Source organism: Drosophila teissieri, chromosome X (genome assembly GCF_016746235.2).
Source record: "Drosophila teissieri strain GT53w chromosome X, Prin_Dtei_1.1, whole genome shotgun sequence".
Lineage (NCBI taxonomy): Eukaryota > Metazoa > Arthropoda > Insecta > Diptera > Drosophilidae > Drosophila > Drosophila teissieri.
The window spans coordinates 15871739-15898351 of record NC_053034.1 but is presented as its reverse complement, the minus strand read 5'-3'; the positions used below and the strand labels follow the sequence as shown (position 1 = coordinate 15898351).

The window sequence follows — 26613 nt, the reverse complement described above, 5'->3', positions numbered from 1 at the left end:
CACAAGATTGGATCATTAAGATCCTTTAAGTTAATACTCAGGCGGACCTGGGGACCTGACCGCTCGTTGCGTATTTCTCAGATTAAGATTTCAGTAATCTTCGGGATGCAGTCGGAAATACGTTGATTTGTTGTTGTTGTATATTTACTATCAAAATGCCGTAAATGGAATACACAATACAAATACAATTGCAGCAGCAAAGTTGTTCATTCAGTGCCGTATGTAGATACATTACAATAATATAATTATTAATTTATCGAAAAAAAAAACCATATATATATATATAAAGAAGACAGACACACACGCTTGCTGTTGTACACATACACATCGGATCTCTAGGCCTACAAACTTACAAATAATATCTATTTATATACGTATCTTGATGGATTTCTTGCCATACTTGGTTTACGTTGCCTTGTTGTTATTTCATTACTGTTTTTGTGTCTAACCGAAATTGATATTTCACCTAAGCGCACGCTTTTCAATTAGGGGAATGGTGGGGGGTTTGGGGTAGGGTATTATGTTTGGAAGGTTTGGAGTTTGCAGTTTGGAGGAAACCGGTAGAAAATGAGCAACACGCTCCGGTTTTTTGGCTGGCAGCACGACTTAATATAGCAAATCCGTCTTCTGTGTACCCTCGCTGTACACAACTTCGGCGCCCGGCGTCGCCGTCAGATGGTAATCATCCTCGTCCACAGCTGAGCCCTTCTTGGAGGCACCTGCTCCAGCTCCAGGTCCTGCTTCCGTCGCCGCCGCCAAGTCGTCCTCCTTGATCCGTCCCTCGCCGATGCCCATAATGCTGCCATTCCCGTTGAACATTAACCGGCTGCCCGCAGCTCCGGCTGGACTGCTCCCGTTGCTGCCTGGGCTGTGGCTGCCATTGCTGCTCCCGCTGCTGCTGCTCTCGGGCAGGGCGTACCGGGTGACACCCAGCTGGAAGAGGTTGTCCATCGGCGTGCCCTTCATGGGCGTGTAGAAGCCCAGGGCCGTGGAGCCTGCAATTATGCGTGGATCGAGATTAGCTGATTGTATTACTTCATTTCCATCAAGTGGGTTTAAATCCTCGTGAGGATTTGGGGTTAGTACAGTGGTAAATAAGGTGGCACCGAGATGGGAAATATACTTGAGAATATATATATATACATATGTACATATATATAATCAGGGTGGGGTGATGGCGGTGATGGTGTTGTGGATAAAGGAGGATCTCGCCCGGATCTTTTCAAGCAAATGAAAACGAAACATGACCCCGAGATGGAGAAATGGAAGTGGAGATGAGTGATGGAAGTTGATGATATGACCAGGATGTGCCATGTGGTGTGGTATGTATGTATGTATGTGAGTGTTTGAGTGTCTGTTCTAATCTGGGTTAGTTACCTTAATAGTAATATGAATTGGCGATTAGTTTGATTGCCCAGCGGAGCAGACAGAGCAAGTGCACTGGGTTAGAGGTGTGGCATTTCTGTTCTCGCACTTGAATCGGTTATTGGGTTATTTGGATTGGCATTTTGCGTATTGCATTTTGCATTTTTCATTGTTAGGTAGTTCTATTTTTTACTCGATAGTTATTTATTGCGGTTCGGGTTGAGCGGCTGCAGTTATTAATCGGTTATTCAGTTTACGGATCGGTTTAATTGCCTTTGCTTGTTTGTTATCATAGATATTTTTTTTGGTTTTGGTATACAATAGATATTATTTCAACGCTTTGCTTATGTATTCTGTTACATTTAAATAATATCTGCAAAAAGAAATTAGTATGAACAAAAAATAGAAATAGAAGTAAACAAATAGAATAGCAAACAAAACAAAGCGACAGCGGTGACTTTAACAAAAGCTTGTTGTTGAAATGAAAACCATTTGGGTGGCGGGGGAAACAGCGGGGGCGAGAAGGTAGGTTAGCGTAACTACATGGCTACAATTTCAAATCGCAAATTGCAATTCAATACATGCCCCACAACTGCATACCAAACCAAACCGAACTGAGCTGAGCTGAGCTGAACTGAACCAAACAAACCAAACAAAGCAAACATACATAAGCACATAGCACATAACACATAACTAACGCCAACTCACACGGGTGCACAAATATGTATACTTAATACGTAACTCAACTGAAAATAGTCACTAACTAGTGTTCTATGACTCGTTTTTGTTTCGTTTACACCGCCACATGTCGGAATTAGTCGCTGCATAAGGTGCACTGCGTTGTCTACAGCATTGGGTGCAACTGGAGGCTCGACTTTTAGCTTATTAAACGCGTTGTTACATTTACCCCCCAAAAGTAATATTAAGTATTTCAACAGTTTCTTCGCTCTCTAGCTGAATAGTTTGCATAATTCTTACAATTTCTACAATCATCTCTAACTTAAGATGAGCTGATGGTTCACTCTGATACTTGGCATACAATTTACTAGGTATAGAACCATTTAATGGTCCCCATACGCTATAGAGCATCTTATACATAGGGTTGTGGATGATAAATAGAGACGGAGGAGCAGGGCATTATCAAGCAGCAGCCAAGGGAACGTGGTTTGGTTTTAGTGAAATGTGGGGAGACCAGCATATTCCTTCATAAAAGTTAGTTTAAAAATCCATCCTCTGCGTATTCTTCCCTCGTCAATTCGCGAATTGCTGTTGATTGTTATCCGGGGCATCCGCATAAACGGCGTCAGTGCATCGGGAAGCATCTAGGCATCTGGGCATCTAGGCATCTATGAATCGATTAAACGTGTGTTTCGAGTGTCCGGTTGCCCCAGTGTTTTCTTGTGTGTGTGGTGATTCGTGTGTTCGGGTTTGGTGTTCCTGGTTTCCGCATTGAGTTATTTGTTTTGGAGTGAGTCGGATATCGGATATGCACAGGGTTACACTTTACAGTTTAGCGGCCATCAAACCAAAGTATTTTTGTTTTGTTTGGGAGCGGAACGGAACGGAACGGGGTCACCAAGAGGTATCCAAGGGATGATGGGTGTTCTTTAGCCTAGTTGTAAACATATAGTAAAGCTTGGGCAATGCCTACGTTTCGCTGGCGGTTTCAGATCGGTTCGGAGTTGGAGTTCTGGTTATCTGGTTATCTGCTTATCTGGAGATTGGTGGTTGGCGTTTGGAGTTTGGAGACTAGTGCTATTCATATCGGGTGGTGGCCAGGCCATCAGACATAGTAGAGCGTGGTGCCTGGAATGCGTGCCTGGAGCAGGGCCGAGCTGGCATTGGACAAAGCCAGCGACGACGGCAGACTAGGCCGACGACGTCGCTGCTGGAGATCTGGAGCTGGATTCATATAGCTGCGTTCATATTTACTCTGCTGATGCTGATGCTGCGGCTGGTAATGATGATGAGGCGATTGCTGCTGCTGCTGCTCCTGCTGCTTCTCCTTCGACTGGCGTTGATTGCCGCCCAATGAAAACGAGGCTGCCTTGCGCGGTCGTGCAGCAGCAGCTGGCTGGGATTTGGGTGCATCATCGTCATGCCGAAGGAAGCAGGCGTACTGCGGTTTCCGCAGCACCGATGGCCGGGCCCTACGCGCCGCCTGCTGCTGCTGCTGTGCTGGCTTCGCCGGGAGCTCGGGGCGCCTGGCGACTGTGACTGGTGGTGCCGATGGTAGCGGTGGTAGTGGTAGTAGTGGTGGCTCGACTTCCACTTCTGTTGGCATTGCCACTGCTGGTCCTGCCACTGCTGCCAGCGTGGCTGCTGCTGATGTGGCTATTGCAGGTTCTGGCTGCTGCGGCTGCTGCTGCTGATGCTGCGGTGGCTGCTGTTGTGGCGACTGTGGCAAGATAATACCCCTCCCTAAACTTGGGTAATCTGCAAATATGCGTGAGGCGAAATTGAAAGCCATTCAGCCAGAAAAGACCGGAGCACGATGGTTTTGCTATTTGGAGATCTCGGTTGCTTGGGTTTAGCTTTTGGTTCGTTGAGAGCTGTGACATAGCGTTTATAGAAGAGCAGGAGGATCGGGGTAAACGGGGCATTGGAAGGGCTGCTAGCTGATGGCTGCACCCACCTGATGCGCCTGGTCAGCCGGCGAAACTGAGCACCAAGGACCGTACGGAACCGCGGCCACGGCCAGCAGCCGTTGCCCGTGGTCCTGGCGCTAAAACATTTGGGTTCTGAGACGGTTACGGAAGTTGAGGCGGAGACTGAAGCGGAGGCTGGAGCGGAGTTTGAGTTTGGAGCGGGCTCAGAAACTGATACGGAGACAGGGTGCTCGGTGGCTCTATCAGCATCTGTAAAGTGCAGAAACCTTCGTTGTTATATACCCGAGAGTTCAGCGAGGCAGTTTAAGTTTGGGCTCTCAGGTCACCGATTTCCGAGGGTTCCTAGTCCTATACTTCAGTTTGAATCAGTTTCGTATTAGAACTTTACATTGAGTTTGTCAATTTGGAAACACTTTAATTGGAACAGTACAGATTTTACATAAAATATGCTACTCTTTAACATGGAGCATAGACTTGTGCATGTAAATTCCTTGACTTGAGCTCTTCTCACAGTTTATTTTTGACATTTATCATTCCATCAGCAGTGTAACGAGGATCCAAGTTATCCTGATATATATTTCCCTGCTGCTTGTTTCTACGTTCATGGCTAGACAAGTGTCTGGAGGTGTCTTTGGGGTTTTTTTTGGTTTTTGAATTGCTATATTCGCGATCCGGCCAAGGCAAACGAAAGTGTTGAACTCAGAAAAAAAAAAAACAAAGAGATCGCGACGATGTGTGATGGATGAGTGGGTATTAATGATGGTAAACAAAAAACAAAACTCAAGAACGCAGCTGGTAGATGGTAAATCAAGATTAAGGACAAGGCAAGTGACAGAGATAGAGACGGGGATAGAGATAGAGATATAGATATAGATAGAGAGGCAAGTATGCAGGCAATCAGGCAGACAGAGAGAGACAGCGACAGAGTGTGTGACAGAGACAGACAGATAGAGTGAGAGAGAGATAGAGAGAGAGCGCAGAGAGACAAAGACAAAAAGCCATTCCATCATCATTCGCTGCTGCATGCCACATACAACAACACACAACATACATCGTACAACGTACACCGTACAACGTACAACGTACAACGTACAGCAACAACAATAATAATACAATGCACGCTTGGATGGACGCTGTGGAACAGATATTACTTACCCAACGGTAAATTCCCCAGCATCGTGCCGCCCCCCGCCGCCCCCGCCCTATGTCCAAGTCCGATGCCATGTCCATGTCCCGCCGTCGATGTGGGCAGCTCGATGATCTCGTCGACGGTCACATGATGGTGCTGCTCCGGCACCAGCCCCATCTGGTGCATCTGCTCCAGCTCCAGCTGCTCCTGGTGCTGCAACAGGTGCATCTGCTCGGCGAGCAGCATCTGGTGGTGTTTGCTCACATGGCCAAATGGATCGGCGTACGGCGGATCCTCGATGGTCATCGATGCCTCGGAGGGGTATTCAAACGTCGACGTCAGCGTGTCGTTGAACTGCACGCGGAACTGTGGGAAAACCGAAAGAAATCTGATCAGTGCTCGATTCTGAGATTACTTTCACTTCGATGGGTTCGATGGGGCATCAAGAAATGTAAAAGAATCCGAACTCACCATCTCATGTTATAAATCATAATTTGTTGACTAATAATAGTAACTAACAATCAAATGCTTGTGCCATTTTCGGTACAGATCTTTACATGCCTAACTGTGATAGGCGTATAATTAATAGTCACTATACTAAACTGAATCATGCCACTCAACCACTACTTTCCCTTCAAACGAAACTATTTTTAATTTGGCACAAAGGTATGACTAGCTGGCATTGCTGATAACAAAACCAATGTAGAATCTACTATAATACTGGCGCCATTGAACTTAGTGATAACTATTTGGATACTGCATTTTGACCAAGACTACATAATATATATACATATGTAGACTGTAGGCCCATAAAGGCACTCAAAGTGAAGATCACCACGTTAAGATATGTGTTCATCTTAGACTGTTTTCAGTCCTTTATTTTGGTTGCGTTCAACTAGTGGTGTATAATTTACATAACCAGACGGTTTGATTTACATTTAGCGGTCCACAAACCACCGAATATATATCCGAAACTAAATAGTTTCTTAGTTGGCCATTAAAAAATTCAAGGTTAGACGAAAGCATTGGACCAATGCCTTGATATAAAGAAATAAAATATCCAATTGATGGATGAATGAAAGGCAATGTGTGGGGCAAATGCATAATGCATTGGCCACTTTTGCATTTGGCCACTTTTCAGCTGGCAATAGCAATAATAGCATTTAACCGTGACATTGGGGTAATGGCAAACAGATTGTTCCAAAAGTAAATCCCAACCCGGTCGGCACTTACTCATCGATGGATGCCTTATCGCGATGGCATATCAATGAGTCAACCCCAATGACTGCAGAAATCGGGCTGCTTCCTTATCGGAGAACAAACCCCAACAGACCGACGCAATTCGATGCGATGCGATACGATACGATTGGAATACGAATACGAATACGATTGAATTGATTCCGAAATACAGCCGGTGGCTGCTGAGGCTATCCCATATCAGTCACACTGATGGAACGCACCCGAGTATGGGAATAAATAAATAAATTAGCGCCAGGCGAACAGAACAGAACAGAAAGAACAGATCAAACCAGTGCGAAAGCGAAATGGGCAAACAAATCCCGAAATAAGGCGAACCTAATGCTGGTTGATTAATAGTCCCTGGACAGCCGATAAATGTGATGTTATATAAGGCAAAAATGTTTATGCTTTACATTTCCCCTCCTTATCGACGAGCTCACCCATTGGAGTGGTCAAACAGTTCGTGCATGGCACTCGAATTTGTATGTACATTCCCCCTCCTTTCCAAGGGGCACAAATAATCTTATCTTATCCTTTTCACATACACAAACCAAACTGGAATTGGAATCGGAATTGGAAAAAAGAACCAATGCTATCTACCCTTCTGGTGGCAAAACAAAACGCCGCACCTGACTCACTCATGAGTGGGGTATGTATCAACTACATTATTATAGATGTATATAGGTTGGGAGTTCAGATTTAGGGGCTTTTGCATTCCAGTCCATATCCTTGCGTACATACCGAAGACTCTTTGGGTTTTTGGCGTATGCTGGACTTGCCGTCGATCACAATGTTGGCATTCTCGAACTCCACATCGCATGGCGATGGCGGGCACATGGAGTAGTCGTCGTAGTCCGTGTCCGTTGACGTCTCCACGGAGAGATCGCCCAGCAGCACGAAGCCAGGTTCGTTTGGCTAAAAGGATAGAAAAGAGAGGTGGCTATTAGTACAAGCATTTCTAAAAGGTTTAAATCAAACAACAACCACGGTGTGCATACAGTAAATGTTGATTTAAAATAATTTACTCCCCAATAATAAAAGTATTCATTATCTTCATTGCAAACGCCTTGTTTGTTTGGAAATGAAATTCGTTTAAATGCAAACAAGCCACTTTAAAAATGTGTTATTGCCTTCGAATGTTGTTAAAGCTATTTGCAATGTTCTTCTGTTGCTGCAGATATGATCACTTAATGGTAAACACGCCTTGTTTTCGGTTTAACTACCTACAGAAGTTTCAGAACGTCCAGCAACCCTCCACTTTTCGCCGATGTATAACTCGTTTACCATACCATTTACCATTTTTCTCGATTTTTGTTTTCGGATTTAAATGGCTGTCTCTCGATGATTTACAAAGGAGGATCAGCTTCACCCCTTCCACCCGAAAATCTGTCCGGTTTCCAGGTCACCATGTGTTCGAAAAGTGAAATTCATGGAAAGCCATTCTTAATCGGCGTTATGTTATGGGTCATCTGTGACTCACGGCGGGGGTTCCAGACCTCCAGAGCTCCAGACCACCACAGCACCAGAGCAGAGTAGCAAGTCCAGATCCAGGTTCATGTTCATGTCCAGGTCCCGGTTCCAATTTCAGTTCCCAGTCCCCAGTCCCGTTCCATGTCATGTATCTCCCCTATCCTCTACCCCCCTCGCAACCCACTGTTTTTGGCCCATTTTTTGTTGGTTGTATTTTTGTGGCACAAATCGACCCCCAGCCATATAACATACCATATGCTATATATGCCATATACTCGTATACCACTGCCGCAGATAATAAAGTTCAAAGCGAGATAAAAGAGACAAGGCAACGGCAAAGGCAAAGGCAGCGGCAATGGCAAAAAGCAAGAGCAAACACAGCAAGTAGAAGTGAGCCTCAAAAAAGAATTGACAAAATTGAGTTCAGTGGTAGAAAGAGGGCCAAGAGAGCCGTGGAGCCATGGAGCCATGGAGCTATGGAGCTAGGGAGCTATGGAGCTATGGAGCCATGGAGATATGGATATGGACATAGAGAGAAACATGGCAGCAGAGAGAGAAAGAGAGAGGAGAACGGCACAGAGCACAAATAAAACGGGTTTACCAGCGAGAAGAAGGCAAGAGGAAAACTCAGCCGCACCGAAAGCTAAAGTCTGAAGCTAAGGGAGAGCTATAGACTCCATAGCTCTAGATATAGAGTATGGGCTACACCATCCGCTTTTCCAACTGAGAAGAACATGATTTGGGTAAGCCACTATTGTGGAAATTTGTCCACCTAATTTGGTATTAGCTTAAGTGTAATAAATATTAACAAATTCCATGTGGCCTTTAAATGGGAAATCATTGGAAATCTGCCATAAATAAGATTCTTTCTTTGGATTTAAGATTTGATGATAAGATGAGCTAAACAAGAAGAAAAAGCTGAATTGCCATCACAAAAAAAGAGGGTATTTTAACATGCTTGGCAAGGTAACAGGAACAGCTGTAGGGAGCAGCCTTGTCTTGCCTTGTCCCATCCCATCAAAACCGGCATCCCGAGGAGCTGCTGGGCCCCAAGAATGAAGTTCCCCACAGACAGAGAGACACATAATATCTCATGGGCACTGTGTACACATATCTCTGCGGACTCGGACTTTTGCTGGCAGCAGGAAGCGCAGAAATATCTTCTCATGTCGTCCACATGCATGCCTCAAAACTGGTTTCCCATTCTTCCGATCTCGAAAAGTGCAGCCAAAGAAGAGCCCCAACGCAGAAGAAGAAGCAACCGAACACAGAACACTGAAGACTGAAGACAGAGGGCAGAAGACTGCCAGAAGATGAGACTTGCATCTGCTTGGGAACAAAGCAGACTTGGGAACGAATATGCAGATATGTGTTTATGTAGATATGTAGCAGTGTATATATGTATATAGAGCTATGTATATGCATTGATATATGTACATAGGAGGGGCATCTGCTCATGTCGCACACGATTCGGGGCTATCGATCGGCGAGCTATTCAAGGCGAATTTTAATTGACTCGGAGCAGAAGATCACATCGAACTATTCGCAGCTGTGATGCAAGCTTCGATCTCTATTAGGGGTTTGCCACTTCCTACGGCAGTGTAGCACCACCAATGGCAGTGGCAGTGGCAATGACAGTGGCAGTGGCCGGTGCCCAATTGATCTGCCAAATCGCTGCACTCTTAATTAACCGACTGTGCTGTGTAATCGTATTGATCAACAACCATGATTTGGCTGCCGGCAGATAATAAATGGGCGGGCACACACCCATCAGAAGTCATTGAAAACCTGTGCTCCTGCTAATTCCAATGCTAATTGGAGTAGTCCAAACATCGAGACTGGAGCATAATGCATTTACATATGCCCCATTGCTGATCTCTTTCATATATTGCTATACTGTATGTATCTTCCTGATGCAGATCCACTACAGATCACTCCAAAGCTATATTTCCATTTCCGATCAGTGATCGAACAGCTGGAGGAGATCCCTTCCCTTATCGCAAGTAGGCAGTTAGTCAGTCATCTTGGCACGATTGACGTTATAAACGACGTGTTTTCACAACACATGACTAATTTCCCAGAAAGCGAAGTCGAGATATATGCCCACGAGTTCGCTCGGATGAAAGAAAGAGTATACAAGTTGCGCTTTGTCATTTCTACGCCCGATTCTCAGTTTCTCCGCAGTTCCTCAGTTACTGAGTTCCTCAGTTCCTCAGTTCCGTTCTCGCCCTGCCTTGCTGAACTTTCGAAATGCGCATGATCGCTGTTCTCTGTGTGCTTTGTTTCATATTTGTTTATACGGCTTGGCTGGCGTATGACACAAAAAAAAAATAATAATAATAAAAAAGTACGCGAGAAAGAAACGGAAAATGAGCCAAAACAACAGCGATATTGGGGACGGACGAAAGAAACCAAATTACTATCGGGGAAAATAATAATGCATGGGGTAATTATTAAGCATGAATAATCCGCAAGGCTGTCCCCCGATAAGACGCCCGAATGTGACTCTTCCGGGAAAGATTTCGTACAGAAAACAAAGCAGCAAAAGAATGGAAACCCTACTAACCACAGTACCCAGTACGTAGTACCCATTATCCATTACCCATTACCCATTACCAATTTGGTACTCACCTTTGGCAGCTCCCGCTTGCGCCTGAAAATCACAACGTCGCTTTCGATGTAGTCGGGCACTTCCTTGGTGCTCTTGGAAAAGTTGAACACCATCGAGGTGTTCTCTGTGGAATGAAGGCTGGAACTGGGACCCGATCCTCCACCGGCCGCCTGGCTCTGATTCCTCAGCTTGCGCAGTGTCCACAGTGGCGAGGCACTCGCCTCCGTTTCGTTGCTGGCCGCTTCCTTGGTGTTTATCACGCTGTCGAGACTAGTGGTGGGCGAGGTTCCTGATCCAGCGCCAGCACCTGATCCGGATCCGGAACCGGATACCGCACCACCGGCTTCTGTGGCCGTCGACTTCTTCATCTCATTGATGCGATTCTTTTCGATCTCGCGACTCGTTAGCGGCGTGCTCCCAGCTCCCTGGCTATTGAATAGGGGGCGGATAACTCCGATCTGTTTGGTCACCGCTGGTCCGCTGGAGTCGTTGTTGTTGCTGCTGAGCTTGCGTACACTGGCACTGGCACTGGCACTGGTACTGGTACTGCTACTCCCGCTGGCTACATGCGCGTTCTCCGTCGAGGGAGCGAATGATCGTTGGGCGCCTCCCGCTGCCGATTCCGCTGGGGACTTAGGCTTATCGCCTGCCACGGCCGACGCCGCGCCCATTTTATCGCGTTGCTCATTGTTGTCGCTGCTGTCGTCGCCGTCGTCGTGATCGTCGTCGTTGTTGTTGTGGTTGTCGTCATCGACTTCGCCATCGCCTTCATCGCGATCATTTCGCTCAGTCTCACTTGGCGCCTCGCTCTGCGGTGTGGCCGCCGCGTCCCGTGTTTCCCTTTCCGGCGTCTCGGGCTCCTGCAGCTCCATGCGACGCATCATTACACTTAACGCCGATACGGGCGAATCCACCTGACGGGGTATAATATCCGGATGGACATGCCTTAGCGGCGTGGAGGAGGCAAAACCCATGCCGGGCGGTGGAGGCGTCGCCGCTGCTGATGATGGTTGCTTCTGATCCTTAATGATCGATTTGTAGTTGGCCACCTTGCTGGCCACTCCGCCCACGCCATTGGAACGATGGGCGGCGCGCGGACGCCGATTGGCACTCGCCTCAAACATCTTGAGCGTCTGCTTGACCAGATCCGGTGGCGGCCGCTCGGTGTCATCGATGATGGAGGTCAGGCGCTTGGGTGGCGCCGTGTCCGTGCCGCTGTGCAGCCGTTCGCGGGCATTGTGGATCTTATCCTCGATGGTGACGCAGGTGGGCGAGGTAACAGGTGAGGGAGCAGCGGCTGTGGCCTTGGGAGCAGGTGGTGAAGGCGCTGCTGCTGCTGCTGCGCCGGCAGTGCTGATTCTCTGGCTGTTCCATGGCGATTTCTCGCAGAGCAGAGCCTCCACGGAACGTGCCCGCTTCATCACCTCGTTGCCGCGCTTAAAGTGACGCGATCGTTGGCCTGATCCTGCGCCTCCATTGGCAACGACACCCGGTTGGGCATGATCCAAGTTCGAGGGCGGGTTAACAGCTGATCCAGCGCCATTGGCGCCCAGACTGACGGGACGCTGCTGCTGGCTGCTGGGTTTCGGTGTCGGTTTTGCCCCCAATATCGGTGGCGGTGTGGATTTGGCACGCACCTGGCTGGTGGCCACCTCGGGCTCCTCCACATCTACCTCATCATCGTCGCGGTCGAGCAGGGTGTTCAGACTGGTGGAGCGTTGGAGGCGTTGCTTGCTGCTCTGCTGGCGGGACTCGCGGAGGGCCAGGCTCAAGTAGCGGCATCGCAGCTTGGACACAATTCCGGGTCCGTAGCTTAGATCCTCACCGGTGTCCAAGGAATCTGGTATGGGATTCGTCGGTGGATGTTGTGGATCCACATCGCCTCCTGCTACGCTGCCAATTTTGCCCGCTAGATGTCGGTGCTGGCCATTTTGTTTGGTTGTCTTCTTCATCTCTTGCATGGCGACCATTGTCGGTTTTACCGTTACCTTTGTGGGCGACAGTTGCTGTTGTTGCTGATGCTGCTGCTGTTGTTGTTGTTGCTGCTGCTGCTGTTGAATTATAAACTTGTTGCTCTGCAATTTATCGGAAATATTCTTGGTTTTGCTGCAGCTCTTGTTATCGACGATGGTCTCTTTCGCTGAAGGCTTGCCCTCAGCAACGCTCTGTCCCGGTTTGCATTTCGTTTTTAAATGATTTGGGTTTGGATTTTGATTTGCTGACGACGACGGCGATCCAATTGTGCCAGTTTCAACTTCACCGCACCGGCTGCTACTCACCACACCAGCCGGCTGTTCGCTACTCTCTGGCTCTCCATCGCGCTCTCCACTCTCGCTTAGAATATATCGCACCATCTCCCTCTCCTGACTTCTTGTGTTGAGTAAACTCGATCGCTGCTTTGGTATTGGTGTTACTGTTACATTTGTTGTTGCTGCCGCTTCGGGCGAAAGGGAGACGGCAACAACAGAGTGATGACCTCCAGTGGAGTCGGAATTGGTATTGGAAATAGAAGATTTCTCAGACTTTTCCTCTGAACCGATCATGTTTCTCTTTTGACTAGTGCTACTGATTGTCGCCGGTTCCATGGAATCTGTTGGAAAAAGGGTTGAAAAGAGAAAGCAAATACGAATGTTATACAGACAGTACAATAAAACATAACTTGGTTTTTTTTTGTCTTATTCATCTGCAATCTGACAACTCTGTCAGCTATCGATAAGCTATTATCGATATGTGCGGCGGGTAATTTGAAAGTATACCGGTAATAGAAATCGTAATTGTCGGCAAAACGAATTAAAAACACTTGTTACCACTACTCATAACTTAAATGCCAACTGAGCAATTGCAGATTGCGTAAGTCACAATTAGTCTTTCGAATTTTTCCAGTCAATATATTTCACACTTATTAATAAATTATTATTTCCTTGCTTTCGGAGTACGGCAGTTTTAAACTATTTTAAAGACCATTTGCGAAGACCTCAGTTCGTTAAGATTATTTTAAGTACCAAACGGTATTTCTTAAAAGGTATAAGAGTGGTGTTTTAAAAATATTTCTAAAGAAAATCGAATTGCGAAATCCGTTTGTACGAAATAAAGAAAAATGTAATAAACACCGATAAAAAATACGAATACTTGCACCTAACATGTCTTGACAGAAATGCTTCGCTTGGAAATACCTTTGATTTGCATGTCAGGTGAAAGTATTCCAGTTTGTCCAACCACCACTCACCTGCAATTGCACCTGGAGCGGCAGTGGCTTCTGCCAAAGCCCCACAACTGCCATCGGTGGGCGAGGTGATGGACGCCGCTTGGGTGCGGGCCACGTTCGTTTTACGGCGCTGGATGAGGTCCTTCTTCCACTGCGGCATGTCCGGCAGGAAACCGGAAGTAGGCGACATCTCAGCTGCAGCTCCCAGCCCAGATCCTCCAGCTGCTGATCCTGCTGGCATATCCGTGTGTAAATCCAACGACGGCCTCTTCTGTGACTCCATTATCCCCGTCTGCAATAGGCATTATTCGGGGCATTAGTGCATGTCAGCCGTGTCCGCGGTATCTGTATCGCAGTAGTATCCCTTATATAGTGTGGCACAGTATCCAGCTCTGCATCTCGACCCAAAGACCAAGTCTGGCGGACTGACTGGCCCGAAGCTGGTGCCAATTGCAAGTGCCCGCTGCCCAAGCTCCTCTACCAAGCAAAGAGGCGGGCATAGCCGACCCAAAAGATTGGCCAACCATGCAAATTATGTCCAATTCAAGAAACTATCTCAAGATCCCCTGTTAACAAGACCAGCTTTCGAGATTAACCAATAAGCGAGGGATAGAATATATTCTAATAGGCAAAAGTTGTAGCGTTATCACTTCCTAAGTGGAGTAAATTCTTCTAAATACATTTTATAAAAAATTGGCTACGTTAAACAAAAGTTGAAAATAAGAATTTGTCATTGCAGCAATTATTTTATGCTTACATATGTAGGAAGTTCATAAGCAAAGTCGAGATTAAAACTTGAGTCATTTTTATAAAATCGCAGCCTGCAGAAATCCAAATTAATAAATAATATTTATAAATATGACTGTAAAACAAACGATTAATCCAGCTGACAAAAGCTGAAATTCAATTTCCACAAATGTATTGTTGAGTGGTATGTCTCAAATTGAGTTGAAAGGTGATTTAAAATTCGTGGTGGCTATACCATTTAGAGTTTTATTTTTCTTAATTGGATTAACTGCTGTTTTTACAGCCCGACGGAAAAACAAACAAAACGTAAAACAAAGGTAAGAAGCGAAGAAACCCCAATATTTTTCCAGCATAAATATGCTAAACTGCCATAATGAGCGGAAAATGCGATAAAACCGAATATCAAGCAAAAAAAAACGGGAAAGAAAAGCAGGGAAACTGAAACCAAACGATTCTTCTTATTGTTTTGCTAAAATTGATTGCATGGCTAGATTATTGTTGTTGGAATTGGAATTGTTTCTGTTTTTGCAGCTTTGCCTTTTGCATGCCGCGATAAAAAGTATTATTTTTAATTTTCCATATCAGCCGTCTGCATGTGTGTGTGTGTGTATGCATCAATGCGACTCCGCCGGAGAGAGTGTGAGTGTGTGCAAGGGTGGGTGAAAAGGGGAGAGCGATAAAAAGGGGCTGCAAAATGCAGACGAAGCATAAAATAAACAACCGACGACGCGCTATCGATTTTTACGGCATGTTGGAAGCACCAGAACACTGATACACACAGATTGCAAAATAGGGAAATAAACTGGAAGTTATGCTATGCCAAATTAAGTTTTTCCCATTAAAATACCACGCAGGGCAACGCGAAAGGAACTAACGAAAGACTAAAGAGCCGGGTTTTGTTTATTTACACAGGAACAACACCATCACACGAAGGCAAAAACACACATACGTATACTGCATACACATGCATATATCTCGACGCACTGTTCCGTTAGTTTAGTTGGCGTTTTTGTTTTTCTCGCGCTTTCGCAGAAACTTAAGCTTGGTGTCCTTACTTTTAAGATGCTGCCTTTTTTATAATCGGTGGTTGGTTTTGTTTCCAATTTTTCGATCCCGATTTCCGTTTATCATTCGCTCCACTGCGCCTGTTTCCCCCGCTTTTGCCACTTTTCCGTTTCGCTGTAGCTCAACGAACTCGTCGCTCTCCTTGCTCCGCGCACTTTTTAAACTTTCCCGACTGCAACTGCACTCGAACTCGGGGGCGTGGGTGCACTCGCTGCGCCTCAAAAGTGCATCTTTTGCAGCCGAATCAGCGGAAAAATCTGCACTAAGTTAAGCCGCGTTTCCAATACACAAATACTGTCTATCGATTGTTGGCGCTATCGAGCGGACCATCGATAGGCATCAGAGGAGTTGCCAGGTAGAACGATTTTAATGTGAAATCTAGCTACTTTAAATGAGTTGGAAAATTATACGTATTTAATAATATTTTCCAAATTAAAATTGGTCCGTCGATATTCTTGTATTGAAATTAGCTTAAGCTGTATTTTATTTTTAGATTTCATTTTGCAGGGCAATATATAAATCCTCAGCTGTGACTTATTGTTGTTTGTCAGCAAACATTATTGAAAACATTGTATTTTTTGTTTGGTTTAAGTTTAGATACCATAGTAATATAAGAAATTTGAGAATCGCAGATGAAGGCACTAAAAAAATACTGATGAGGGAAGCTTAGATACCATAGTGATATTAGAAATGTGAGATATATATGTATGATATATTTGTATATCTAGCTATCATTTACCGTTATTATTGACAGTCCTATCTATGTGGCAACGCCGCCAGGTGGCAAGTCGATAGTTTTTTATTTTGTTACTCCGTATAAACAAATAATAATACAGTCTTATACAAAAAGTGCTTCTAAAGACTTAATAACTCTATGTTCCCTACAAATAAATAAATACATCTTACAATGAGCATTAACTGGATAAAGATCACCGAAAGGTATGTGCTATTAACTATCTATTAATGATATTAATGCTTTTATATTTTAGAGCCCGCGAGGGCATCAAAATCATCAATGCCCTGCCGTACGAGACCTTCACGACGGTTCTGTTTTACACCCACCGGCAGATGAGTCCCAGCGGAGCGTCGGCGAGTGCCACCAGTAGTACGGTGGGCACCAGTGTGACGACCACCGGCCGGGCTGATAGCAGCGCTGAGGAGAATCCCACGAGCAGCACCGAACCGGAGTACACACTCGAGGAACTGGAGCGATTGGTGGGCGTGCCACGTCAGGACTTCCTGCTGCTGATCAAGACCTTCTCCTACATCCTCCGTCGCATCTCCACGTTCATCATCAAGCCAAGTTTGCTGCAGCGTGAGCTGCGCGAGAAACTGCAGCTGGAGGATGAGGCCAAGATCGATGCCATTTTGCGTTTGTGGGTGCGCGAAACGACGCCCATTATGAACAATTTGGCCAGCAAGCGGTACGAATCAAATGTCATCGAAGATGTGGCCTGGAAGCTCAACATGGAGATCTCCTCGCATTGCCAGCAGCGGGAGAAGACCCCGCTGGCCGTGCTCCAAATGAAAACGGCCGTCGGCGAGGATATCAACATCGAAATGACGCATCCGGAACTAATGGAACTGTTCAACCAGTTCGAGAGCATCCAGGGCGAACTGGACGCCATGCTGGCCATGAAGGCTGCAGGAGCAACAGCGCCTGGTAATCAGTAGTGGGACACCATCGACCAATTCCAGTGCCAATTTGATAGTTAATTCACACAATCTCTGTGCAAAAAGATGGACCTAAAAGTATGCAATACTAACACGATCGTAGCCAAATGTTAAATACGTTTTTGTTTAATTGACTAAGGATTTTCCTAAGTTTTGGCTTATTTTCCATACGTCGCCAAATGTTTACTATAGTAAGAGTTCAGTTTCGACGGATGAATTGTTGCGATGATTTCCAAAATTCATTAGGATCTTCCAAATAAGACTAGTTGTTTAATTTTAGGTCTTACTTACCCACTGCAATATAATAAATTTAGATAAAACAAAATGTGGCACATTTTACAGTACACTTTAATGGATCTCTGCATGCGTTTTACTCGTCTGCTCCACCTCGGACCATAATTCTACTGATAAACATTACAAATTATTACAATGATATATATTTAATATATGTCTATATTGTATATGCATATGTTATTCGTCGGCCTTAGTAAGTGTATAATGGAGTCGTATATTATGTATGCATTATACAGACTTTCTAGTTTCATCTTCTCTAACTTTTGCATATTTATGCATATGTATTTATTGTTATTGGGGGAGGGCGGGGACTTTTGGTTAGTTCGTATTCAAATTAGGGGCTTCGTTGTATTTTCACTAATCTAGAAGCAAAACGATTTCTATTGCACTCTTTCACAGTTCGGTTAATCATTTCAACTAAGTTTGGACAAAATACAAATGTATGCAAATTATTTGGACTACAATTTTCATTAAAATTTATTGCTATTGTTACATTTAGTTGTCGTGTGTAGGTGTTGTTTTCATTTTTGCTTTGGCACCGGCTCCATTAACTAGCCCTTAACTTGGTTGTTAGTTAGTCTTCAGTTTGCGTGGGATTCTGTTATTCATATTGGTTTTTCGTGTAAATGATTATCGCCTTACGAAATGCGTTGGTCATTTGTTCCTGTTGTTCTATTTGTGCTGTCTGTTGGTTAGCTGTGTTTCCATATTCACTTAATTTAAATTTAAATTGAACAAATAAATAAGTTCTTTCAAGTGTCTTTCTGGTTATAAAATGTAAATGATTATTTACGTAAGATCATACAGCAAGCACTTAAAAACGAGTTAAGATAAATAAAATCACACAGTGCTAAACTATTTGATATATACAACAATTTTATCGATTTAAGCTTGCTGATTTATTAAAAGTTTTCAGTATTAAGCTGAATATCTAAAAACCCTCTTTCTCTGTCAATAAAATCGCATACCGACAAACGTAAGTGAAAATGGAAACACGACTCTTTTGTCTTTGTGTGTTTTTGTTTAAACATTTACTTCGCTGTTTTACATTACTTTCTGTTGATTGGATTGATATCCAGCGCCAGCTGGATTATAAGTAATAAGTGTGAGCGCCAAGTTTAAATGAGGAGAATGCAAAGTGGTATTCGATTTTTTGAATAAAACTTGATATAATTAAACAAAAATCAATGTAGCACATACATACACAGTTTACGCTTTGTAAAAGTTACAAAAAATTAAACACAAAACAGAAAAAAAATACGAGAAACTTAAAATTGTACACTACATCTCCGACGGTTGCAGCAAAATGTTTTAACATTTGTTTAAAACTATGTAACTCAATTATTGCATTGTGTTTGTGTGTGAGTGTATGAGTGTGTGCGATTTATAGTTAGTTTAGTTTAGATCTAATATTAGGTATATGTTTATCAAGTATTTATATATATAATAATATAAAAAAGTAAACATTTAGCGCTTTTAGTTTGCTACAAAAATTTGCTCGTCTCGCTCACATATTTCAACTAACATTAGGTGTACAAAAAAATTGGAAGATATATAGTTTATATCAAATTGTGGCTAGCGTAAAAATACAATCAGTATTCCAGTATTTAGTATTGCCGTCGGTTTAAAGCGGCAATTGCGGTTACATTGTACGCCGATTCCTCGTTATCTTAGATATATATAAAATGTATAAATTGATGCGTGTTCGTTCTGTTTGGCGAGATTGCTGCATTCCCATTCGATAGATCGGTGTAGAGTATATATATCCAGTAGTAACCAGTGTAGTACACATATATCCAAGTATAATATCAAGCGTTCATTCTCCGCGCTCTCCTCCGCACTTCGTCCCTTAAGTAAATAATAATGTAGTTGCCACAAGATGGTTGGGTTGGGTTCCATTCGGTTGAGTTGAGTTCAGTTGGTTGGGATTTGCAGGAGTATTGGCTGGAGTTTTGGAATGGCTTTACATGCCCGACTCTGCAATGCCCTCGTCATCTGAAAGACAGTCGAAATGGCATGGTTAGAATTGTACGATGAGTTGAGCAAAGGCTAAGCACATGCGGGGTTAGAAAACAATCATTACTACGATAAAAGAAACAGGTAATCATGCAGGTAAAACAATCAGGAAAGATACAAAACATCTAGGGAATGTGGCCATAGTGCGTTTCATGGTGAACACGTTGACTTCAACTACAGAAAATATATATTTACAAAGATGTTGTCGTGCCCATGAAACGCACTGACCAACTCCTGGGGATTTGCGAAAGTTTCTACAAACCCATGAACGGATTGGCATAGATGATGCCGCCGCCAGCCTCGGAACCAACACCATTTCCCAAAACACCACCACCGTTAACACCGATTCCACCGCCTATGCCAGTTCCACCTCCTCCCCCGCTGACCACTAATCCACCGACTCCGGTGCCGGCTAATCGGGATGCCTTGCTGAGCTTCGTGGTGGAATAGTCGCCATCGCCGACCAGCGTGGCTATGTCATCGTCATCGCCGTTTCTCGTGTTGCAACTGCTTCCCAGCAGCTGATCGTAACAGCTAACGTCCGTGCTGATTACATCCACCTCGATGTCGTCGTCATCCTTCTCCAGGCTATTTCGATTGCTGCCCCCCAACGAGGAGTGCAGGGCATGGGAGTCCTCGTAGCTGCCGCCACCGCTGTCATCGTTGGCATTATTCGACTTGGTGTCGATGTGGGTCTCGAACTCGTCGTGCATATACAGCTCCTCATCCTCGTCCTCCTCTTCGAGATCCTCTTCCATTTCGTGTGGTGCCAGTTCACCATCTTCGCCCACCTCCACACCGAGTTCCACCTCCAGAAGTGAACGACGTCGCGTGAAGACCTCGTCATCCTGATGATTGGATTGCTGGTTGTGGCTTTGCGGCAAGATCATTACATCCTCTTCGGCGAAACTTAATCGGACATTGGCACGACTGGCCCGATTGCTTCCTGGACCGGAACCGGAACTGGGTGGACCATTAGCGGCCGATCCATTGGATCCATTGATGTACTCATGGCTGAGACTGTTCTTGATATCACAGGACGACGAGCTGAACGTGATCAGCTGCGATTTCCGTCTATGCTGTAGCGTATTGTAGCCGTTGACGGCGGATATGGTGGTTATGTTGTGGCCTCCCTGGATGGGCTGCTGTTGCTGTTGCTGCTGCTGCTGCGATTCGAGCACATCGATGTTGCCGCCCTTGCTGTCCTTGCAGATCATCGAGCTGGGCTTGTTGTCAACCAGGACGATAACCACCGAATTGTTGTTATCACTCTGGTTGACAACCGAATGTCATCTATCCGGTGCATCCACATTTGTATGGCCTCCACCGCCACCTCCGCCGCCAAAGGAGCTCATCGATGTGGTGGGCGGCATGTGACTGTGGTGTCCAGTGAAGCTACTGGTCAGCGGCTGCTGGTCATCATGGAGTATCGCCGCATTCTCATCGTCAATGGCCTCCGCCTCGGCCTGCTGTAGGTCATGATGCGACAGGTGACCCTCAATGGTGGCCACCACATCGCCGTTCTCGTCCAGCTGCACTTGTTGGCCTGAGTGTTGCGTTTGCATGGCATTGTTTTGGGGGGAAATGAAGGAGAATGATTTTGCTCATAGTTAGTCACCCATCACCAGAATGAAAATCGAAACATAAAGCTTAGGTCTAGTAAGGATCAACAAAAAAAACAATAGGCTAGAAGAAGTCCCACAATGTCCTGGGGCTCTTTGTCTATCTGCTTTAATTATATTTTTTTTTTCTTTTGTCTTTGGTTAGTCAGTGTGCGAACGAACGGTTGGGGCTGGCTGGGGAAAGAGGAATGCCCCTGGACCAAAGACCTACCTTCATAGCCCTCGTTGTCGTGCATCTCGCGAGCGGGACCCACGATGTTCTCCTTGCCCTCGAGCACCGCCAGCAGGCACTGGTGGATGCAGATGTACTGCTGCTCCGTCTGCACCATCCAAACGCGCTCTGATAAACGAACGATTAGCGATATAGATGTGCATTTAGTGTTAACATCAACTGCTCACCCTTGCGCATGGCATACACTATGCCGAATATGTCCACATAGTCAGACGTGTTGATCTGCTGCAGGATGCGATCCAGGGTGATGAAGGTGCCCGACCTCCCCACTCCGGCACTACAGTGGACCACAATGGGTCGCTGTTCCGCCCCAATGCGATCGCGGAAGGCGCGCACAAAGCGCACCAGTGTCTGTGGCGGATTGGGAACGCCAAAGTCCGGCCAGGTGGTGAAGTGGAAGTGCCGCAGGATGCGCTGTTCGCTGCCCTACAATTCGAAGATACCAGATACCAGAGGTATAGTATATGTACGTAATCCTGCTTGAAGGACCACTCACCCTGCATAGCATAAACTCGGTCATCACCCAGTCGGCATAGTGACTGTCGTTGAGTATCTGCACCTTGATGTCCCCGTAGAAGACGGGCACAGTATCGTTTGGCCAGTACTGATCGCACTTTTCGCGCCCCTTCTCAAAGCACCTGGTCAGCATGACAATGGCCCGCGAGTTGCTCTCCCAGCACATCCGCCAGAAGTCATCGCGTGTCGAATGCAGTGGTCCCTGTGTCACGATGAACTCCCGCGGTGAATTGTGACCCGGCACGTAATTGGCATTGATGTAATCACTGCCCTCATCATCGTCCACCGGCTGCAGCTTGAAACGTGAGTGATCGTAGGGCAGTATATTGGTGAACCTGTTCTTTGGACGATTGCAGGGCAGATCCGCAAAGGTGCATGGCTGATCCCGGCCCACGTGCTTCAGTTCCTCGAATTCCTCGCTGAAACGAAAGTCCGAATCGGCGGACATCAAGCGATAGTGCTCCGCAAAGTTCTTGATCAGAATGGGGCGATTCTGCTCGATCACGCTATCCGGCAGGGACATATTGTCATTGGCCCGCGAATCCTTGGTCGTCTTGCGGCAATTGTTGCGCCGCCGTTTGTAGAACAAAAGGGTCACCAGGAGCACCAAGATGATGGTCAGAGGCACCGTAATGGCCACAATCAGCGAGGTGTTGTCTTGATCTGTGGATGAAAGTTATCCATTGGATGAGTAAGACTGTCGAGAAGGAGTAGCAGTAATCAAAATCATAAACGTATTTAATTTCAAAATAATTCTTAAAGCAAAGTTCAAACACTAAAAACATAACTTTGAAGATGGTTTTTTTTTTTCAAACAAAAGAAACGTTGAGTATTATATTATAAAGTATTATAGTATTACAAATGGCTTACCCGGTGAACTTAGCATTTCTATATACAAGTATATATCAGAACAGACATGGATAAGGGGAGAGGTTTTAAGGTCTATTAATATTCTTTGCTCCAATACATTGTATGGATCACATCAAAGGTATATTTCTATGCATCTAAGATCATTTGTAATCCACTAGTTTGTCTTAATTAGTTCAACTGACTACCTTACATAATTCCATTTACAATCGATCAAACTATCCCCACACTCACCTGTCTGAATGGGAAAACTGTAGGCCGTGTCCGTGAACTTGTCCGCTCCGGTGAACGCCCGCACCTTCACGCGGTAGGTGGTTCCCGATTTCAGTGGGCCGTTGCAGTAGCCGATCTTGTGGTTGTCACAGTTCTCCGTGCCGATGGTGAAGTCCTCCACGGATCGGTTCTCGAATGGATAGTAGGGATCTATGGCCTGATAGGGCAGCCAAACGCTGTACGACTGCACATCCAGCCAGCTGGGCATCTCCAGGCCGGAGGCATTCTTGGCATCGTCCTCGGCCACGATGATCGTGTACATGCGCACCTGGCCGTTTTGATCCGAGAAGTAGTTCTTCCTGAAGCGGATCTGAATCGTCGATGAGCTGCGATAGACCTCGGTGGGCACCACCTGCGTGGCAGGACGTGGTGGCGCCAGTATCGGCATCGTTTGCCGGTACTCCCGCTCCGGTCCGAAACCGATGGCAGTCTTGGCCTGAATCTTGAACACATAGGTCTCGCCGGGCTTTAGATTCTTGATCACACCGAATGCCTCCTCCGATTCAAAGTCCTGCATGCCCGCATCCGTGAGATTATTGATATTCGTATAGGCTATCGAGAATTGGCGAATGACGCCATTTGCCTCACTGGAGGGCAGCGACCACTCGAAATTGATCTCGCTGGGCTGGACATCCGTGGGATGGAAGCGTTCCACTCGCCCCGGTACCGCTTCGTTGGTCGTAAAGCTGGCGGACAGTGGTGAACTGCTCCTGAGAACCGAGGATTCAGTGCCAGAGCGGACCACCACGGTGAAGGTGTAGTTTCTATGGGGTCGCAGGTCACTGATGGTGATCTCGTTCCTGGTGGTCATGTTCTGGGCCAACAGATTGTCCGCCGTGAGGTAGGCGATGTCGAAGTCATTGTACTCGCCCTTGGGCAGGTCCCAGCGCAGCGAGATCTCCGTATCCGTGATGTTGGTGGCATGCAGCTGGGTGATGGGTTCCGGATACAGGCGATCCTGTCGTTGTATGGGCAAACTGGCCACACCACCGCTGACAGTCCACACTGTGATGTTGTACAATCGACCAGGCACCAGACCCGTGAACGTCACCTTGCGATCCGTATCGTTGGCCAGCTTCTCTTTGTCCCGGATCTCGGCATCGCCGAGCGAGAACCGATAGATATCGAACTTGGACGACGACTGCGGCGTGGGTGTGTAGCTCAGGGTGATGGTGTCCCTCTCGTCCTCCTTCTCGCCATTGGCCACCACCACGTCCGACTGGATGAGCGGCATGGTGCGCGGATAGAGACTGGTGATGCCCGACAGTATTCCATACGACGTGGTCTGGATATCAAACTTGTACTGCACGCCGGGCATCAGTTCGCCGATCAGCACACGCACCGTCGACAAATCGTCGGCTGTTGTTGGATGAGTCACAGAAGCAGAAGGGGCAGGGTTAGAGTGGAACAGAACAGGGGGAAGCTTCAGAAGATTGCAGTTGAAAGGGAAAGGTAAGAGGAACAGATCTGGGAAAGATCACAAGATGTTTAGGTCTCTTCCTATACCAAGATGATCAGAATAATGATTAAGGATAAAATTTTGTTTGAATAATATAAAGATAATAGGCGGAGGAATTATTGGTTTTCATTTAGTGTAAAGGACAGAAGGAATTTAAGTCTATTTTACGGCTAGAGCAGTTTTACACAATCAGGAATTGAAATTGAAAGTTCCAGAAATCCAGGTAAAACATTAAAGGAAAGGGATGACTTCTAGAAGATATTTCGAGAACAAAAGTATTGGCGAGGCATAGCATGAAGGGGGTGGGGTTTCAGATAGAAGGATGTGAGAGTGGTTCCGGTTTATATTTAGGATTCGAGTAGGCGCCACCAGTCCAATCGATCGCTAACTCACCCGACTTGTTCTCGGAGACGTTCTTGGTCTGGACACGACCGGGATTGTCGCTGGGCCACCACTTGAGGATGTAGGATTCCACGCGACCCTCTGGCTTGGGCCACTCCAAGGTGATGTTCCGTGAGTCCACCAGTTGGATGATATTGGACACCGGATTCGGCGGCACTGTGGTGTTCACCTCCTGGGGCACGGGACTCTCCACGCCAAAGCTGACCGTGTTCACCTGAATGGTGTACTTTTCGCCCTTGGTCATGTCGGTGATGTCCGCCTCCGTGGACCGAACGCTGGGCAGGCGCACCCACTGCTGTTCGCTGTCCGTGCGATAGCGTATGGAGTACTCTGTGAATTCACCGCTCTCCGGCGGAGACCAGTGGACCAGCACCGAGTTGCTCCTCACCGTCTCGATGGTCATGTTGCGTGGCGGATTGGGATCTGAAATCGCATAGTTTCAGTTGCATACAGTACTTTTCAATCGTGAGATTTCAACTTACAAACTGCTTGGAAATAGGCATGTGGTTCGCTGCGCAAGTCGTGGCTAACTGCAAACACCTTGAGTTCATAGCCAGCACCGGGCTGCAGATTCTTGATCACAAGACGCGACTCCTTGGTCTTCTGGGTGCGCAAGTCGCTGGTTCCGTTCCGGGAGTAGAGCACCTCGTATTGCTCCTGCTTCGAGTTGACGTCGCTCTTCCAACTGATGTTCAATCCCATCCGGATGCTCTTCAAGTCCTCGATGATGGGCGACGAGGGTCGGGTGACCACGAAGATGCTGGTCTCGTTCGATTCCATCTTTTTGGATACAGCATGGACGGACAGTGAGTAGTTGCGGCCGGGTAGCAGGCTCTCCAGGGTGAAGCGAGTTCGGTCCGTGGTCAGAGTACTGGTGTCACCATTAAAGGTCTCCAGTTCGTGGTATCTGGTGAAAGTAAACGGAAGTAAACATTACTATCAAATTTCAGTTGGAAAAACGAAACAAGTTCGGTAGATACGTACACAATGCGGTACTCATCCTGCGTGCTGGCCGGATCCGCCTCCCACGTGATGATCATGGTGTTGGTCTTGTCATCGTTGATGCTTCGCAGATTGCGAACGGGCAGTGGACGCAGGGTGACATCCCCGGTGGCTGGCCACGAGGTGACCTTGCCGGATACGGTCTTCACGATCACATTGAACGTCTTGCCCGGCTCGGCGATGTCGCGAAAGTCGAAGAAGGCCACTGGTTCGTTGCTGCGCGGCACTGTGGACTGGCGCCGGGTGGTGGCCACCGAGACCTGGTACTTGTCGAATTCGGAGATGCCCTTGGGCGCCTCCCACAGCACCCGGAACGAGTTGGAGGTAATGAAGTCGCGGTCGAAGGTCACGTTCAGCGGACGCAGTGGTACTGTGCGATATTGCGCCGTCGTCGGCAATGAGATCTCATCCTCGGACATCGTCTGCACGGATATGTTGTACGCCCTTCCGGGCACCAGACCCTTGAAGGCGGCCTGCGCCGGTCCGGGCGGTTCGCCCTCCTTCTCCACGTAGAGCACACTATCGTTGGCATCCGGCGGCTCGATGGACACCTTGTAGTGCGTGTAGATGCCCGCCGGATACGGCGGCTGCCACAGGACCAGCAGTGTCGTCTCATTACGGAACCAGACGATGAATTTCCCCGGAGTGTTGGGCTCTGCGGATTCCCAATTGCGAATTGCGAATTGTGGATGTTCGTGCGGATGCGGACGTGGATTTGCCGGACAAGACAGAGAAGTGGCTTTGCGTTAGTTGCGGTCGCAGTCGGAATTTTTGGTTGGGTCGGAGTTTTAGTTTGTTTTGCGGGGGTTCGAGTTT

General features: G+C 46.6%; 3 protein-coding genes across 7 annotated transcripts in view; 1 reads left to right on the top strand and 2 right to left on the bottom strand.

Moving 5' to 3' along the window:
* Positions 1-126: 126 nt before the first annotated feature.
* LOC122623189 (pneumococcal serine-rich repeat protein) lies at positions 127-15722 on the bottom strand. Of its 2 annotated transcripts, none has more exons than XM_043802187.1 (6): positions 15431-15721; positions 13650-13920; positions 10444-13013; positions 7084-7257; positions 5130-5469; positions 127-995 (listed from the first exon to the last, which is right to left on the bottom strand). In XM_043802187.1, exons 2-6 carry the CDS (start codon positions 13909-13911, stop codon positions 607-609), a joined length of 3735 nt encoding a protein of 1244 aa, XP_043658122.1. In that variant the 5' UTR covers positions 13912-13920; positions 15431-15721; the 3' UTR covers positions 127-606. The 2 variants fall into 2 exon arrangements, with proteins under 2 accessions (XP_043658122.1, XP_043658123.1); XM_043802188.1 differs by lacking the exon at positions 127-995 and adding an exon at positions 1383-1738 and having other exon boundaries at positions 15431-15722.
* A 474-nt stretch (positions 15723-16196) lies between these two features.
* Positions 16197-17439, top strand: LOC122625261 (COMM domain-containing protein 10). The gene is made up of 2 exons (XM_043805283.1): positions 16197-16379; positions 16430-17439. Exons 1-2 carry the CDS (start codon positions 16348-16350, stop codon positions 17112-17114), a joined length of 717 nt encoding a protein of 238 aa, XP_043661218.1. The 5' UTR covers positions 16197-16347; the 3' UTR covers positions 17115-17439.
* A 5-nt stretch (positions 17440-17444) lies between these two features.
* The window catches only part of LOC122625260 (tyrosine-protein phosphatase 10D), a 44771-nt gene continuing 35602 nt past the window's right edge, over positions 17445-26613 (bottom strand). For 2 of the 4 annotated variants that reach the window (XM_043805281.1, XM_043805282.1), the window contains 8 exons: positions 25780-26452; positions 25278-25702; positions 24787-25218; positions 22896-24293; positions 21775-22457; positions 21446-21704; positions 21258-21386; positions 17445-19403 (listed from right to left, as the gene is read on the bottom strand). In XM_043805281.1, the coding sequence (XP_043661216.1) occupies positions 19372-19403; positions 21258-21386; positions 21446-21704; positions 21775-22457; positions 22896-24293; positions 24787-25218; positions 25278-25702; positions 25780-26452 (4031 nt within the window). In that variant the 3' untranslated portion in view covers positions 17445-19371. Of the gene's footprint in view, positions 19404-20580; positions 20971-21257; positions 21387-21445; positions 21705-21774; positions 22458-22895; positions 24294-24786; positions 25219-25277; positions 25703-25779; positions 26453-26613 lie in introns of those variants that run through there. The other 2 variants (XM_043805279.1, XM_043805280.1) reach the window with 2 other exon arrangements.